Below are 18,086 nucleotides of genomic sequence, written 5' to 3' on the forward strand. Positions count from 1 at the left end.
CCCCAGCAACCACACATTGATGTTTCTCTCTCTCTCTTTCTCCCTCCCTTCCCTCTGTAAAAATAAATAAAATCTTTAAAAAATGTAAAATAAAAAAAACCACCGACAAGGGGGCTCCTGACCTCCCTCCCCCGCCTGCCGCTCCTGTAACCCAGTCTACTTTCCAAGTCGGAATCAGAAGCCTGCGGCCACCATGAGAACACAGGCCACGCAGGGGCACACACAGCAAAAAGCTGAAGGACACTGGCTAACCGTGCGGGGTGAGTATGTGTGCACTTGCACAGATGTGAGTGTGCACATGTGTGTGTGGCCAAGCCCGGCACACTGTGCTCAAGTGTTGAATGACCAAATAAAGGAGGAAGGGGCAGCAGAAAATCACCGAAATCGTCAGTAAGGGCTTCAACTATCAGAGGGGAACTTCCCACGTGGACCAGAGCCGAGAGGACTCAGCGATCGGATAAAGAGACGAGGGATTGGCTCTGTCGTCCTGTGTGATTCTTCTGCAACGTTTCATTGTAAAACACTTTTTTAAAAAATCAAGGAACTCGGGGAGAGGCAGCGCCCCCCAGTTCCGAGGTTTCGGGCGTTGGCGGGCTTGGCGAGGGAGCGCTGCTTCTGGGGAGGAAGCGGGTCTGGATCCGGTTACACTGAGTTTGAGGCGGTGGAGGGTTCTCCCGGCGGCAGCGTTTGGGAACAAGGACCAGGAATGACAGAGCGCCGGCTGGGCGGAGGAGGGGAGTCCCAGGTCAGGGTGGAAACTGGCGCACTCACAGGGCCCCCCAGGTTTGGGGAGGTGACCTTTGAGGCCGCGGCTGCCTCGTGCTGGAGGCTTTGGTTCGGAAGAGGGGGCACCCCGGGAGATGGAGGAGAGCTACAGGAGAACACAGCCGTGGGGAGTCGGACAGAGGAGGGTGGGAGCACGCGGGGAAGGCCTTTGTTCCGGCAGAGGGAAAGGGGTCCCACTGGAAATGACTCGGGGTGAGGGGTCCAGGCCCCACACTTCTGGGGCACCCATGGGAGGGGGCAGCACAGAGGGGCTCCGAAATCTCTTCCCGTGAGATGAAGAGGAGGGAGGAGAGGGGCGTGTGGACCCCGAGCAAACCCAGGGGGACCCAGACAGAGCCACGGGGAGGGGGGGACATCTCCACTCCCCCACATGCTGGTGCCTCCTCCATCCTGTCCCCCTCCCGCCGCAGCCGGTGTGGGCTTCCCTGAACACGCCCACACCTGCGTCAAACCTCTCGGCGACTTCCTGTTCCACCTGAACGAGACCCAACTCTCCAAACGCTGTTCAAGGAGCTCCCATGATGACCCCCAGAGAGCGTGCCAGCTTCCACTCACAGCTGCTACCCCCACCGCCATCTCCCAGCTCCTGGCCCCCCCCCCCGAAAGGCTTTCCCCACCTGGCCAGCCCCCCACCCCTGCTCACGATCCTCCGAACCCACGCAACCTGCCCTCAGAACACCCATTCGTTTGAAAGCGTGTGATGCGTTCCGCTGTGACCGCTCGCCCCGAGCGTCTCAGTGTCTGCTGCTCTCTGAGGACAGGACTCCCTCCGGTGCGTGCACTCTTCTTTCTCGAGGGTCTGCTCCGGCTCCCGTCCGAGAGCACGTGTTCATTTAACGCCAGTTCAATAAACCAGAGTTTGACATGCAGGAAGGGCTGATAGCCAGGCTGGCTGATAGACTGGGGGACGAGGAGGGGTCAAGTTCTTGAGACGTGAGGGGCAGGTGGTGGGGAATAAGTCTTAGAGAGCTGGCGGGAGTGGAGGGCATGGTCCCGGGAAGTCCTGGGTCTCCTGGGGAGATGGAGGGACTGTGACCCCGGACTCTGGGGCTGGTCCTGCACCCGGTCACTGACATCACCCACAGCCCACCGGGGAAGCTGCTCAGCCGATGGCTGACGGAATGTGCACATTCACCGGTGAGTAATTCTACTCTCGGGCACGGTCTTCTGGGAAATCTGCACCAACTGCAAAAGCCCTCATGAGCACGTGATTAAAAGTCCAGGCCATTTTCGCTGTTGATGTATGTCTTCTGCCTGCCGTGGTCACCATTACGATGCCTGTAGCATATCCGATGAGTATGAATTGGACGCGAATCCCAGAAAGGGTAATATAATCACAGAACCTGAGAGGTGTCTGGGTTTTAGCCTGAATCAGACGATTTCTGCCCTGAAGCAGAAATGCCACTCTAAGTCAGGAATATTTCCTTATCATGTACAGGAAGTCCAGCCTCCGACGCTCGTGACGAAATGGGCTCCACGATGGAAGGAACTCTAGCTGAGTGGTGCCTGGTGTCTCCTCCGTGGGAGAATCTCGAAGGCAGGCTCAGCCTCCGACAAACATCCCAACGCCAGAGGCCGCCCCTGAGTGAGCCGATGGGAACGCACCTGCTGCTGCTCGTGTGAGCTTTCCCACGGACAGGACCAGCCACGAAAACGAAAGTCATTTCAAGGCCACAGCAATTGTAAAACAGAGACAAAAACAAGCAAGGCGTAGCGCTGTATTAAAATACTCCCATGGGCTTAGCAAGAAGAAGCATGACAGATTCTGCGACAAGAACACATTTCTCACGCGACCTAACGAGAAAGGGGAGAGACTCGGAGCTGAATCGCAGGCCAGCTAATTCGGAAAGACAATCATTCTGTGGTAACAGCTTCTCCAGTCCGGGTCCACGCCGACTTGGTGTGGAATCTGCATTTCTAAAACACTGGGGATTTCCTTCCTGCCCACCACAGCCGCATCCAAAATGCAGCGCCGCCTGTGCTGGCATCACGGCCCAACAGAAGGATTCCCAGCTTTGCAGACAGACAGACTTGAGTGCAAACCCCGTATGCTACCCCTTATGAGATCAGGAACTCGGCGAGTCCTTTATCTTACAGGCGTTTCCATGTCCACCAAGAAACTGGTTTGGGGCGGAGCACAGGTTCGAAGTCACTGGGACAGTACAGAGCCCCCCACAGCCGCCAGCCAGTGCAGGCGGGCCCCGGATGTGTCCTCCCTCCCCACGACCTTGGCTCCCCTCCTTCTCCGCCCCCTAAAGCCTCCCCCGTGACTCACCCACTTGATCCAGCTCTCCGTCTCCTCCTCAGGCAGCCGGGACACCGTGCGCGGCAGGAAGCGCACCAACTTCTCCTTGACCACGGACGACGTCGGGGCGTCCTCCAGCTCCACCAGGCTGGCGATCACGTCGGCGATCTGCCCCGAGCCTTCCACCACCACGCAGGGGATTTTACTCTTGACCGAGGTGTTGATGGCCTGGGGGAGGGGAGACGGGGCCGCGGACGGGAGAGACACTTAGGATGGGCGGAGCCCGGCTGGGGACCAAGGGTCTAAGTCAAGGCGGGTCACCAGACCCACGGACACATCATCCCCACACGTGTCCCTTTGGGGTTTCTTTGTCCGTCGGGAGCGAGCCAAATGCTCGCCACGGCTTCATGAACAAGAAGTGGGAGCCAGGGGCGCCCCACCCCGTGCTGGCACCAAATCCCGTAACAGGGACACGTGTGACTCGCTGACGTTCTCCATGAGTAACAGCTCGAAAGTGCCCCTAGGGTCAGAATCCGTCATTCCAAATGCTGACACCCCAGACGTGAGTGGCAGCTCCTAAGACGGCTCCTCTGCCCGAGGTTCACAACAGTCATCCTCTCGGGCGCGAGAGCACCTTCAAAGCAGCAGCCACAGCGTGTGCATTATGCGGACTCCTCTTCCCTCCTCAAATAGCTGCCTTTGCCCCTTTCATTAGAAGAGAAAGGAAACACCCCTGCTTCCTGCATGGACACCCGTCCTGTGTAAACACCGCAGAGGCCGGCAGAGGGGGGTCAGGGGTGAGAGTGTCAACCCCCTCGCAGCCAGACCCAGCGCCCACGCTCGGGCACGGAGAAGCGGTGGAGCCCCTTACTTCCACCGAGACTCAGCGCTTCCCTCCGAGGGGACGCCGCCCTGCAGGGTGTGGCCCTTGCATCAGAGCAAGCAGAGGGCCGACTCCCAGACCGGGCCGGGGAGCCATCCGCGCCCCAGGGCCTGCACTAAGGGCTGTGCGGGGGCGTGAGGGGGATGATGAAGAGGCACCGAAGGGGAGGGGACAGAGAGCTGAAGGGATGCTCAGCGGGCACGGTCCCTCTTGCTCTCCCCTCTCCTGGGCTCCCAGTCCCGGGCTGTGTATCGGCTGAGCCGACACCTCTGGAAAACGCTGCAGGGATGCCCCACCCCAGGCCTGCAGCAGCTCTCTGAACATCTGGGTTCTGAATCGAAAATCTCAGAGAGCAGCCCTGGCTGGCATAGCTCAGTGGATTGAGCGCGGGCTGAGAACCAAAGCGTCGCAGGTTCGATTCCCAGTCAGGGCACATGCCTGGGTTGCAGGCCATAACCCCCAGCAACCACACGTTGATGTTTCTCTCTCTCTCTCTTTCTCTCTCCCTTCCCTCTCTAAGAAATAAATTAATAAAATCTTTTAAAAAAAGAAAAGAAAATCTCAGAGAGCAATAATAAATGTAACGGTCTTTCGGTGCTTTCTCTCCGTTTCTCTTCCTCTTTTCTGCGGCTGCTGCTCCTTCAAGCACTCGCATACCGACAATCCCCCACTGAAAAAGAATCTCTGCTCTAACGTAACAATGGTCTCAGCAGTGCATCTCACAGCAGGTGCTCAGTCAGCACCTGTGATGAACAAATGCATGCATGCGTGCATGCATGGATGAAAGATATCACTGTTAGGTAAAAGAATAAACAGAGAGAAATGCTAGATTACAAGATTCCAACTAACTTTGCCAGGCACGTGTAACTCGGAGGGGGTCGTGTGGTGAAGAGAGGGGAGAGGGTCAAGGGCGCCAGACGCCTATCATCTAACCCTGTCTTAGCGGCAAAGGCAGTCAGGGGGAAACGGGGTGATGGGCAAGTCCACATGGAAGCTAGCTAAGAGGGGGCTAGAATTACTTTCTGCGCGTGTCCTATTCCTGGGAAGGTGCGCCAATGGGAATGGTGACCGTGCCTTCGGACACTGGCTGGCCTGCAGCCTCGCTAACACCCTCCCAGCAGTCAAAGGGCAGCCGGGCTGCGGGCAGGGCGACCTCAGCGACGCCCGGTCTGCAAGGAGGGGGCGGGAGGCAGAGTCCATGCTCATCCGCTCAATGTGGCAGGTGCAGGATCCCTGGAGAAGCTTCCCAAGGTGTCAGAACCACCGGGGTTTCAGATGCCTCCGTGTGGGATGCCCCAGGAAGTCCCCGGGTGGGCTCCAGGGGGTCTGGGAACAGCGACTGGGGGGCGATCTGTGTGTGTATGGCCACAGCCCCTCCCCACCCAGGTGGGGGGGGGTGGCACGCAGATATGCATTGGTCGTGATCTTTAAGTCTCAGGAGTTAACACCGACCCTTCTCTTTGGCGGGTTGACAGCCAAAGCCAACAATGAGTGTTCAGGCTACTCATGTCACTTGAAATTCTCCCCCTAAATCCCAGCTGGGGAAGCACCTTGGCCTGCCAGGGAAACACCGTGTGGGGGGCGGGGGGAGAACACTACAGACTCGCCAGAGCAAAACCGTTCAGGCAGGTGAGACCAGGTGAGCCCCGCAACCCTGAAAATATGAACTTGACGAACGGGCTTGTTAACCCAGCCTTCTCGAAGACCAAACCAAGACTCACTTTCAAAGTCTCCTTTCCACCTCCTTGGGCAAAGCACACGATGGGGATCTTGCCGCCGTAGTTGGAATCTGCAAGACACGAGAGGCCGCACTTGACCTTGGGCTCACCGGAAACACGCCCCCGGCGTCGCACAACCATCTGCTGAGCGACCACCTGCACTTCAGTCACAGCCCCACCCTTGAAAATAACGGTACACGCACAGAGACCTTTCTAACCAAATAAACGACGTCGATGCCTTCTTTCAGAAAGAGACCCCTACTCAAGGAAGAGCAGGACCGGCAGCTGCTGCGCTGTGAGCCCAGCGTGCGGGCCTCACGGACGGACGGGAACCCCTATTCCTGCGTCATGACCGCTGTGTTTTGGGGTCCCTAACCACTCCCCGCCTGGCACAGGTCGCGCTGCCGTTTGCTACTGGCGTTTGAAACGCTGAAGTCGGTAAAGAATGTACTTCTGCTAACACACGTTAGGCCGGGTTGGAGTTTGTCCTCACGATAACTCACTCGTTTGCATAATCCTGAGCCTTCCTGCGGCGGGTGGAAAACCCGCAGAACTCTGCGTCCTCTCGGGGGAGAGTGCTGTGGGTGGGAACGCCTTCCCTCCCTGCCTGTCACACTGACGCACGCCTGAGCGGGAGAACCCCCTACACACAGGCCCCTGGGGTGAAACCTGTCCCCGCATCACGAGCAATCTGGTTCCACCCAGGCCACGCGTCAACAACAGGAAGAGTGCGCCACTCTCCACGGCCAACACAGGCTTTCCTTCCATCGTGCGTTCCCCCCTCCCTGGTGGTTCTGTCCTTCAGAAGTAGCCAAGACTCAAAGAGGTAAACCCCTCCACCGCTGAACTGGAGGGTTGGTCTTCGTCATTCCCACACTGGCTAATCGCGTGGCTCTGTCAGCCCACAGTGGCCACCAGGGATCTTCATCTGTTCTGAAGCGCTGTCCAGCAGAAGGCACAGCAGGCTTCCTATCTGACGGACCGGCGTGGGACAAGGCAGCCTCGGGCATCGCTCCAGCAGGTTCAAGGGCACCTGTCCCGGTGACCCTGGCAAAGCACTGCCAGTGTGCAGAAGACAGTAACAGCTCTTCTCTGGCAATGGGGCACACCTAACGGGGGGGGGGGGGTTGCCACGCTTGACTCAGCGACAGGTCACTATCGTTGGTGCCGCCGCCGCTGCTCTGGTTATTATTACACGTGTCCCTGTCCCTAAGTCCCGACCTTGAACTCTCGCGAAGTCCTGACCTTGAATGGTGCGCTCCGAGATGTACTTCTCCAGCTGGTTCCGGAGCTTTGCCTCCACCGAGGGGTGGCCGTGGCAGCCGTTGTCCACCAGCAGCAGGTGGGTGTGGTTGTTGTCCAGGATGTACAGGGGGTCTCTCTTGAAGTCGTCCATGATGTACTGTGCGGAGAAGCAGCCCTGGAAGGCACACGGGGGCTTGTCTTTGACATTCTGTGTGCCTGATGGCACTGCCGTGCGCCCCTGTGAGGGCTAAGCTGTCGGGTTCAACTACAGCGATGTCCCCCCCCCCGCCCCCCGCCAGGTTCCTAAGTTCAGGACGTCCTACAGACACTATAGCACAGGCCTTCATTTCAGCACAAAGAGATGAAGGTTCAGAATGGCCGAGTCACTTCCCTGTGGTCATCACGTAAGTGGCTGATGACCCTGTGAGGATCGCACTCCCGACCCAGCTCCTATTCCACCGCCTGTGCTCTTTCCCATGGATTCGCCGCAACGGGTGCTGTTCGGGATGGGGCGGCGCACATGCGTGCACGTCCGTGTCTCCGCACATGCATGCAGCGACCACACAGCTTCTCCCAGTGTGCGTTACTGTCTTTGGTTATTGGTTCTATGTATTACTGAAGCTGTTCAAGTTATTTCAGATAATAAAGACTATTTCTAGTCTTTCTCGTTTTTTCTAACTTATTTCTGATTAAATAATAGTGTTTTCCTCCTACTCTTCTTTATTGGGTGTTATTACTTTTCAAGACTATTCACTTGAAGACTGTAGTGGTTACAAGACCATGAACCATGGCTCTCCCACTTACTAGCTATGTGAGTTAAGGTTTCTCACTCCTTCTGTGCCTCAGTTTCCTCACCATAGTGAACAGTACTGAACTCCCAGGACTGTGGGGAAGATCAATGAGTTACTATGTGTAAAGTATTTAGAATGAAACCTAACACATACCAAGTGCTGTTAAATAAATGTTAGGTGCTATTGTTATCATTATTGAATTTCTTTATTTTTTGAGTCATAAAGATACATGGCTATGCATTTCACTCTGAGTGCAGCTTTGGCCATCTAGCATTAGTCTTAATATATCATGTTTTCATTTTCATTGCTAAGTGATCTGCGATTATATTTTTGAAAGTTTATTTTTGACTCAATAGTTACTTGACAAGAAAGTTGCCTGTCTGGTTCCTAATTTCCTGGCAATTGGAGCACTCTGTTTCATCTGGATAGGTTTATTTCAAGTCGTGTGTGCTGACAGGGGACGGGCCCTACACACTGCCACCGGGGAAACATTGAATTGTTTTGTTGTTGCTGTTCCAGTTCGGCGGTAAAAATATCTACTTTTCAGGGTTGTGCCATGAGTCTATGAATGAATAAATGCAACGTGTCCACCACCGATAAGCTGACTCCCATGCCCAGGACAAAAGTCACCGGCAGATAACACGCTCTTTCCCACCCAGCCTGCCACTGTCCTCACATCCTCCCTCGGGCCACGGTCCCCCTAAAGCTGGCATTCGATGTGAAATCATTTTTCCATCCCTGGCTGAGGACCTAGCAATAATCATAAAAACTACCATTCAGTTAACTTATCCTATAACAATACAAGGTTGTTATTATAATAAAAATCCAGAGAAGGAATTGTTCTTAAGGCGATACAGGTGGAAAAGGAGTGGTGACTGTCACCCAGACTTCCCTGTCCCCAAAGCCCACCCTTCACCCTCCCCGCCACACACGCCCTAGCAGGTGCTCAGGAGACACCCCCGCCCTCTCCTCTGCCCCTTAGTAACCTCAAAGATGCCAATGGACACAAAAGTAAAATAATTTTAAAACATAAAAAAGACCTGGCTGGCATAGCTCAGTGGATAGAGCATGGGCTGTGAACCAAAGCATCGCAGGTTCAATTCCCAGTCAGGGTACATGCCCGGGTTACAGGCCAGGTCCCCAGTGGGGGCCATGTGAGAGGCAACCACACATTGATTCTCTCTCTCTCCTTCTCCCTCCCTTCCCCTCTCTAAAAATAAATAAATAAAATCTTTAAAAAAAATAAAAAGAAAGAGCCCTGGCTGGTGTGGCTCAGTGGATTGAGTGCTGCCCTGTGAATCCAAAGGGTCGCTGGTTTGATTCCCAATCAGGGCACACGCCTGGGTTGCAGGCTAAGTTCCCGGTAGGGGGCGCAAGAGAGGCAAACTCCCCATTGATGTTTCTCTCCCTCTCTCTTCCCTCCCTCCCCCTGTCTACAAATAAATAAATAAAATCTTTTAAAAAAATAAAAATAAAGTAATTCTCCAGATCCTAAACACGGACCACCTTTCTCAGGCGTCCCGGGCAGAAGGTTAAATTGGAATTTCTGAGCATCTGGCTCACAGTTTCCGAGTCAGAAACACCTGTGGCTTAAGGAGGTCCTCAGCTCTCTGCCGTGTTCAAGATTCCACACTTCCGACAAACCCCACTGTCTGCCTTGTATCGCAGACACAACTGTCTAACAGGGGCTGCCTGGCAGCCTCTCCATGCCTGATGAGCCTGGCCACATCACTGACTTCAGCTCCCCGGCGTGACCAAGAAACGGGATATGGAAGCCAGGCTGGGGCCTCTTGTGATGTGATGGATTCAGGTCATCCGTGTAAAGAACAAAGAACCCGACTCCACCCAGATTCGCTGGGAAGAGATTTTAAAGAACCAGACACGACCATTGGCACGTCCTTCCCGGAGTTCTTGGATTATGTCAGCCTTGTTTTGAATCCCTGAGGTCCCAAAGGCCTTCCCTGCAAAACCTGACTTTCGGGTGAGTTGACCCCTCCCCACCCCCCCCCACCCCCGTCTTCCCCCAGGGGACCTGACCGGCCTCCGCCCGCCCGCCCTACCTCATCACCGCAGCTCCGGATGAGGGTGTCCCTGTTGGAGACCATGCCCCAGGCCGCGATGCCGATGGCCGCGATGTTCTCCTCCGAACTCCTGCTGATGGTGTTGTCCCGCACCACCTCCCCGATGAACTTCATCAGGCCGTAGTGCGTGCCGCCAGTGAGAATCCAGGCGCCTGTCCCCGAGGGAGACCAAGGGCTCAGCGGGCTCCGAGTGGGGTTCTCGCCCTGCGCTCACAATGAGCAGCACCCCCAATTTCACGAGAAGTCACCCTAACGCTGATTTTAAAGTTACTCTGTGCCCCCACCCCCACCTGCCAGAGCTCCCGGTCCACTCATGTGAGGGTCTCGCTTGTTCTACGACAATGATGAACCTTCTGGTTCTGGAGCATCTGGGTTCTGCGCAGGAGCTGCGTGGGAGAATCCCGCTCTGTCCCCGAAGCCCACGCGGGCAGAGACCCCCAGACCCGTGGGCTGGGGACCTCCCGCGGCGGCGGGGACAGCGCACCTTTGGACTGCGCGATGTAGATCAGGCGGCTGAAGATCTTGCGCATGCGCGGCTTCAGGGCGAAGTTCTTGGCGCCGCCGGTCACGGAGATGACCAGGTTGGGCGTCTTCAGGTGCCAGTGCTGCGTCAGCAGCTCGTAGAGGACTTCGGCGTCCGTGTCGCACGACAATCGGATGTACTGTGGGGAAGAGGGGAGGCGTCAGGGTCGGCGCGTGCCCTCCTGATCACGGGACTTGCCTGGCGGGTTTACCTGCTCGCACGGGACCAGGGAGGAAGGTCCCCGTGGGGAAGTGGAAGGACAGCAGTGGACTGGGGGTGCGGGGGAGGGCCACCAAAGGTCGCCCCAAGCCAGCCGGAGAACTTGGGACTTCGTCCCAAAGGCATGGGGCACCTGGGAGGTGTGTTCCTTGCAGCAGACGCAGGGCGGGGTCTAGGGTGTTTTAGGGCGCCCTCCAGAGGTCGAGATGACAACGTGCTGAGGAACAGGGCGGGAGGGGGTTGGAGGGAGCGCGGCGGAACTAGAGACTTGGGTTGGTGTCCAGGTAGCAGGGTACCTGGGAAGAGATGGCCTTTCAGGTGGCCAGGTCACCTCCTGGGGCTTCCACGACAGGGCTGCGGGGGGGGTAGTGGGGAGAAGAGAGGAGTCAGGGCCCCGGCTCCCAGCTGCCTGTGAATGGTTCCGTCCTCTGAGACGGAAGGTCCGGGGGACTTAAGGATGCGCTGTTAACTATCATTACACATTGTTGTAAAACTCCGTGTAAGAGCCTGCCACGTGGGTGTGCAGGGGGTGTGTGCAGACCTTATTCGGACCACCTGCAGTCTCAAGAATGCCACAGGCCACACGAAACAGGGCTGATCAGAAAGTGCCGGCCAGGCCTCTGGCAGCAGTGAGAGTCTGCATGGGCATTCCCCAGCTGCCTGCAGGATGCGAGGCTGCCGGGTGAGGGCCGGTCATCACCGGAGTTTCCCCGAGGCACGCAATCAAATCTCAGCTTTTATCCTTGTACAAGGTTTGTCTTGTGTTGTCATAGTTTTTGGATGGCGCACCTGCCTCTCCCGCCTCTGCACTGTTAGACAGTTCAAGGTAACTCCAGCTAGCCCCAGTGGCGTTCATGCATGCATTAGCTGGCGAGAGTAGAAAAACATCGCTCACCTTCCCCTTCTTGCCCAGAGTCTCAAACTGAATATCCCCGAAGGCATCAGTGGGAAACTCCTTGGTGTGTTTCTTGTAGTTCCATTTCTCGTTCTGGTTCTGGTTGACCTGGGTGCCCTCGATGTGCTGGCTCTGGGGGTGGCCACACTTGCACACGTTTTCCCTGCGAGGAACGGCGTGGATGCGGAGAACGCATTTCATCAACCGACTTACATAGGTTCATCGCGTCTTTCAAACAAACCACACAGTACCAGCTTAAATTAGCACAAGGAGAGAGTTGGCCGTCCAGCTTTATTTAGACGATTGTCGTCATCTCAGTTGGTGGTTGAGAGACTGTCCTGGTGTTTCAGGCCTGGTGTCTACCCGTCCACCCACCCGAGGGAGGCTCCGTGTTGAGAGCTGGGTCGTAAGGAGGGCCGACGCTGCCCGAGTGGAGTCTGGCTTGTGCACGAGGAGCCGTGACGCTATCCCGGAAACGGGCCTTACAAATGTGGATGCTATGTATTCAGCTTCCTGCAGAAGGGTCCTAATGCCCAGGAGGCCTGGGCGAGCCTGGTGCCACAGTGCCAGCCCTGCCAGCTGGCCCGGCCACTAAACCTGTTCTGAATCTAGGCGGGCCCTCCTTCTCTTGGGCCGTACCCACTGGAGAGGGGGGTTCCCTGGCAGGGGCCCAAAGCATTCTGGAGTTTAGAGGGACCGTCCTTTCCGTACTGGACATCGGCTGCTTGGGAGACTTTTGATCATGTGGGCAAGACAAGGTCAAACTGTGCAATCAGTAAACACCAGCTCTTCCCATTCAAAGTGCAAAAGAACTAAATTGAATTGTTAAGTGATACATATGCAGGATACGAGAGTGGAAGGGGATGAAAAGACAGGCAGTAGGTGGTAACGCCTCTTCCCCTCCTTCCAGCCAGCAAACTGCAATCATTCAGCAAACGTGGACAGAAAATCCACCCGGAGTCAGACCTGGGCGGAGCTCCACGGCATCCACAGATTAACCGGACGAGATTCCGGCCCTCGAGTTGCCAGTGTTCTCTCGGGAATAGCCAAGGACAGCACCTGGCGGCATGCGGTGAGGAGCAAACCAACTCCTGCTTTTGTCCGAAAGACCCTCCCCTCTCGGGCTTGCTGGGGGGCTGGAGCCAAGCAAAGCATCGCCGGGCCGGGCACACAGCGCATGCTCTAGCCCATGACTCCAGGCTGTGGTGGTGCCGTACATGCAAATCAGGGAGTAGCGAAGGCAGTGGCAACAGAAAAGAAGCAAAATGCAGTAAAAAAAAATCTAAAAACGCACCTGTGACTACTTGGCCCCTCTGTCCAGGCCTGTGCTGCATCCCGAGGGCTGTGGTGGCCACAGGGATGAACAACCAAACAAAAATGGTGCCACGGCCAAAGCCACCCCTCGGGAGGTGCTGCTCCCCCTCCTCCCGGGTTCCTTCTGCCTGTCCCACCCCCTCAATTCTCCCGGTTCCCTCTCCCATCAGCCTGCACACGAGGTTCAGAAGGGTGCTAAGGACTCAAGGGGGCCGTGGCCGGTGGACAGGAGAATGGAGTTCTGTCCCAAGAGGCAGGAGAGTAGCCAAGTGTTTGGCCACTGCCACCAGGCAGAGGGGCAGAGCTCTCCTTTGTCCAAAACAGCATGGGAATAACGGAGCTGACAGAGCCACTCACCTGGTAAGTGAGCACACGTCCCAATCACACCCCGTTGCCCAAGCCCTAGCAGGATCAGTGCCCCCACCACTCTCCACAGGGCCCCAGAGCCCCCAGGAAGGTATGGGGTCACTCTAGCCGAAAACCTACTAGGAAAGGCAGCCCCTCTGGCAGACATGGGTCTGGCCAGGGTGCAGGGACAGCTCAGGGTTCAACCCCACTGACCCCTGGGCGGCACACCGCCCGCACAACCGTAGCTGGTGACCCGGAACCTGGACCCCCTGCAGGGCAGGTGCAGGAGCAGAGAGTCGGTCAGAGGAGACCTGCTAGGGCCGGCTGCCCGCTGGCCTCTGGTTATCTCACACCCGCTGTTCCCGGCAGGGGGAGGGGGGGCATTCAGCAAACACCCTCAGGACGAGGAAGGACGCCCTAGGAATCGGAAGACATGGGTCCCATCCCTCATCGGCAGTCTCCCACGGGCCACGTGACCTTGGGGAACATGCCGAACCCCCCAGACCTCAGGCACCTCGTCTGTCCAGGGACACGAGCAGCTCCTCGCAGGGGGAGCTGCAGAACTAGCCGTGGAGGACGGAGAGTCCCCATGACACGGTGGAGGCCCAGGGAGCGTGCATTGAATGCATGCGTGCACCCAAACTGCACCTTGTTCCCGTTCAACCAACGGATTAACAGCAAAACCTCCCGGGGAGACACTCAGGGAATTTCCACTCCGTCCCCTGACTCATGATGAGTAAGTTCATACCGACGACAAAAGAAAGAGTCTTTGTTTTTCTGATGCCCATTTTCTGATTCACACGAAGTGAGAAAACCCACGTGTTAAGAATCTGGGACGCTCTGGGGCGCTGTGGTAGGTGTTACGTGTTACCCCCCTGAATCCGAGCCACGCCCACGAGGAACACTTGGCCGGCACCCCAGGGTCGGAGAACTGGTTCAGAAAAGACAGTAACTGGCTCCGGGTCATGCCGGGGGCAGGCAGCCAGGCTGAAGCCCGCCTCGGGCTGGTTCTAAGGCCCCTGCTCTTGCTTGTCCTTACACCTTGCTCTGTTCCTGCATCCGCTCAACACAGGGTCAGCGCTTTAATGATAAACTGCAGCACTTTAATGATAAACTCTCCCTCCAGTTTACAGCTGGACTTTTTCTCCTGTCAGCAGCAGGCAAAAGGAAAAAGGCAGAGAGGACCGGGAGGAGAGGGAGGTGGGACTGAATTGTTCGCTAGGACCCAGGGGCATCTTCTGCAGGACAGACAGGACATCCACCCATTGGCTCACTTGCTGGCTTACCAGGCAACACCCACAGAGGGCCTCCCTGGGGCGGAGCTGCTGGGCCACTCCTGCTGCCTGTGCAGCCTCGCCCCGGCGCTCCAGCACGCGGGAGACTCACAGTAGACCAACGCCCGATTGGATGGGAAGGGCCAAGGTCAGCAGCCCGACAGGGAGCCTGTCAGATTCCATGCATGCACATGCGTGGTGTCGCCTACCAGCCAGCCAGCATAAAATAGCAACATGCACGGCCACGGCCACACGGGTGGGCTCACAGGCCTGTGGGGGTGCTGAAGGGGTGACAGCCTCTCTTGGAGACTTTACCCATGGTTGCCGAAGCTAAAAACAGAGGACAAAATGCTTTCACTCTAGGGACCCACTTCAAGTTTCTTGCCGAATTCTTCCTGCTCACACACGGTTTCTGAGCATCGCAAGGGGGAAGCGACTTCAATAGCAAACCACAGAGCGTGTGCCTGTTTGTTGAAACAACTATTAACAATTTACGTTCGAACACGGAAGCAAAAACGGAGGGAAAAGAGTTGCTTACGTGGCTTTGGAATCTTTGGTGAAGAAGACACATTCTCGTTTCTTAAAATTTGCTTGAATAAAGTTCACCAAGTCCTTGGGAGAAAGAACATCGGACAACACGTTACTAATTTATCCCCGCCCCCACCCCCCCACCCCCGCACTGTGGCTAAGGAGCACTAAGCGTGGCCTGAGCCTGCTTCGAAGGTGCTAAGAACTCACTGCCTGTTCGTAGCGTCCAGCATCCATTCCTGCTCTCACAGCACTCAAAGCTCTTTAAAAAGGCATTTGCTTATATCTTTCTAACTAAATGCAAATTTTTCTAAAAATCACTTGGAGGTATCTTACAATAAATGTCATCATATGCATGAATTATGTGTTTCCATCTCTAAGGCTACGGGGGGAATTTAAGCATTTGTTGGTAGCTTAGCATAAATAGTGCATTATTGCCGATTGTACTCCTCTCATGCTCGCTTTTCAAAACAAGACAGATTCCCAGACCCCTGTCCATAGCTGTGTTCCCCCCAGGGTGCAGGGTGGTGCCCTGCACCTGGGCCCTAATTCTGAGAAGCAGCCAGAAGACTGTGTCAGCCAAAAATGTCCCTTGAACTGGCAGAAGCAGCTATTTGGAAACAGATGAAAAATGCTGGGAGAAGATATTTGTGAACAGCACTCATCACAGGGTTGGGAAACAGAATACGTAAAAGAACTAAAAATCGCTGAGAACAGGACAGACGACCTGACGGACACACGGCAGAGACGTGAGCAGGCGCTGAGTAAGCGAGGACCCACGGACGCCCCACCGACGTGTGAGGAGACACTCAACCCCACCGGTAACGAGGCAAACCAGAAATGAAGCCACAGTGACAGCCCCTCGCACGCCCACCACCGGGTCGGGAGGTTGGACAAGCAAGTGACACAGAATGTGGGTGAGGGGCAAGGCGGGGCCTCGTGCCCACGGTGGGTGGGGGGGTGGGGGGGGCGCAACCCGGTGGGACCACCCTGGACCACTGTCCACTGCTGCCTGCACAGTCACCCCCAAGAAAGGGCCCCTGTGGAGAGAGAGCGACTGGCAAGCCCAGAACGCCCGGCCGTGGGTGGTCCGCCCCCGGGGAGGCGGCGCTGGCAGCCCAAAGCCACCCCCCTCTGGCCACCGGGCGCTGGCAGCCGGAGTTCTCAGACAGCCGTGCACACAAGCTGGTCCTCCCAGGTCAGGCTGCTGGCCCCAGAGTCCGCCCTGACCTCTCGCCCCCAAAAGGGAGGCCTTTACCAACCAGAGTGCACCCCAAAAATGGGGATGCGGCAGTGCCCCTCCGGGAACAAAGTCCTGGTGCATCCATCAGTCTCCCCGCTTTGCTGCCCCCCACCCTGTCCACCCTCGGACATCAGAGAGCGTGCCCCTCCGGCCTCCTGCTCCCTGCCTTTGGAACAAAAGCTTCCCCGGTGATCCTGTGTGTTAAACCCGACGCCCTGGGAGAGAGGTGTTTGCCCCCCACCAGCCGCAACCCAAAGGACTTCCAGGAGCCGCAGCTCACACGCTCCAGAAGGTCCAGAGTGGCGTTGCTCCCAAGGGCAAACCTGGAAGCCCGAATGGTGTGTGTCTCTCTCTCTCTCTCTCTCACTCACACACACACACACACAGGGCGGAACAGGGAATCAGTAGCTGCCCCTCTCATCACTGTGGAGCTGGTGGGAAAAACGGCTTCGCCTCGGCCCCCCTGTGCTTGCTGCTGTGTATCAGTAGAACTACTTTGACCCCGTGTCTTGGCAGTGTGGCCTAAGGTAGCAAGTGTCCCGTAGGGTCCGGTGTCACAGCCTCTGCCATCACCCGAGCTGGGCGCTCGGGGCGTACCGGAAAGTTCCCTCTGAGCACGCGGTTCGCACAGCCATGCGTTCTCAGGGGCCACACGGGATCCTCCAGACCCGAGGCGTCCCAGGATGGCCTCCAAGTTCTAGGCGCCCACATCTCTGAGGGGGCGACCAGCAGGGGTGGGGGGTGGGGTGGGGGATGGGAAGCCCACCCAGGAACGCAGTGGGAGCCCGCAGGGGCCACAAGAGAAAGACCCAGCCTGGCCCTTCTCCCCGAGGCACGGCCGCCCGAGCCAGCGCGAGGTCCAGACGGGCGGGAGGAGGGCACCAAGAAGGTCACCCCAATCCCTCGTCCCCTGCGTGCTTCCCACAGGGCCAGGGCCGAGACGTGGAGAGTGGACAAGCACAGGGGCCCATGCCCGAGGGCCAGCGTCCCCTGGAAGACCCGGGGTGGGAAGGAGGGGTGGGGAGTTGCCTGCAGCTCACGGACACATCCCACGGTCAGCCCCGCGACCACCAGCCGGGTGAAAATGCCCAGTGCCCGGCACCGAGGGGACGGCCTTCGGCGGGCACCCGACCTGGGCCCGGCTCACCCACCAGCAGGGACGGGTGAGCCTCTGCAGCGTGGCCGCCGGCCCGGAACAGGTGAGAGGCCGTGGCAAGAAGAAAGTGAGCCGCCAGCCTTACTTAGAGCTGAAGACAAGGACTCAGAATCAAGAGGCGTCTCGGCGGTGCCCGCACAGGGCTGCAAGGAAGACCGCCGAGGCGGAAGACTACAATGATCGCCGAAAGTGCCGTGTCCACGTCTCCGTGAAGGGCCGGACGAGAAATGCATCATGCAACAGCTTACTCGCGCTGCAGCCACAGCCTTTAAAAAGAACGGCTTGAAAGACCACACAGACAAGAAAACGCTTCTGCCTTCGACCAAAATAACCCACAGGACAGAACACTACCTGTGGCGACGTCATGTTTTTAAAGAAGGAGTATTTGCGGGGCGGGAGGGGAGGGGCGTCCCCAGAGAACCCCAGCCGCCGAAGCCAGGCCTTGTGGCGCGAAGACCGCGTGGGCGGGGCGCCCCGGACTCACGCTTTCGCTGTAGGACACCTCCATGCTCCGCGACACGCTGGAGTACAGGGTCCGCGTGCTGTCCAGCGTGCCGTTCCGTCTGTTCCACATGCTGAGCCTGGTGCTCTTGAAGGACATGCTGGCCTGTGGAGAATGGGGGCGGGAGGGGTCAGCGGGGCTCCAGGCAGCAAAGGGACTCCGCGGAAGGCTCCATCCATCACAAGGCCTTGTCCCTCCACCCGTGCTCTCGCTCCGCCCTCTGCAGCAGCGCACCAGGCTCCGCCCCCTGGCCCTGATGCTCCCGCCTCCCTCCCCTTCATCCTGGAGACCCAGCTTGAGCCTCGGCCCTCCTCCTTCAGGGTGTCTCTGGTCCC

General features: G+C 57.3%; 1 protein-coding gene across 1 annotated transcript in view; it reads right to left on the reverse strand.

Annotated features, from left to right (window-relative positions):
* Window positions 1–17,850, reverse strand: part of TRPM8 (transient receptor potential cation channel subfamily M member 8) — a 54,464-nt gene extending 36,614 nt beyond the window's left edge. The window contains exons 1-8 of the mRNA XM_045845727.1: window positions 17,734–17,850; window positions 14,861–14,934; window positions 11,387–11,549; window positions 10,234–10,411; window positions 9,729–9,901; window positions 6,878–7,052; window positions 5,636–5,703; window positions 3,062–3,259 (exon numbers count right to left, since the gene is read on the reverse strand). Coding sequence (XP_045701683.1) covers window positions 3,062–3,259; window positions 5,636–5,703; window positions 6,878–7,052; window positions 9,729–9,901; window positions 10,234–10,411; window positions 11,387–11,549; window positions 14,861–14,934; window positions 17,734–17,850 — 1,146 coding nt within the window. The remainder of the gene's footprint in view (window positions 1–3,061; window positions 3,260–5,635; window positions 5,704–6,877; window positions 7,053–9,728; window positions 9,902–10,233; window positions 10,412–11,386; window positions 11,550–14,860; window positions 14,935–17,733) is intronic.
* Between the last annotated feature and the right edge of the window lie 236 nt (window positions 17,851–18,086).

Source organism: Phyllostomus hastatus, unplaced genomic scaffold (assembly GCF_019186645.2).
Source record: "Phyllostomus hastatus isolate PE091 unplaced genomic scaffold, TTU_PhHast_1.1 phas_contig_477, whole genome shotgun sequence".
NCBI lineage: Eukaryota > Metazoa > Chordata > Mammalia > Chiroptera > Phyllostomidae > Phyllostomus > Phyllostomus hastatus.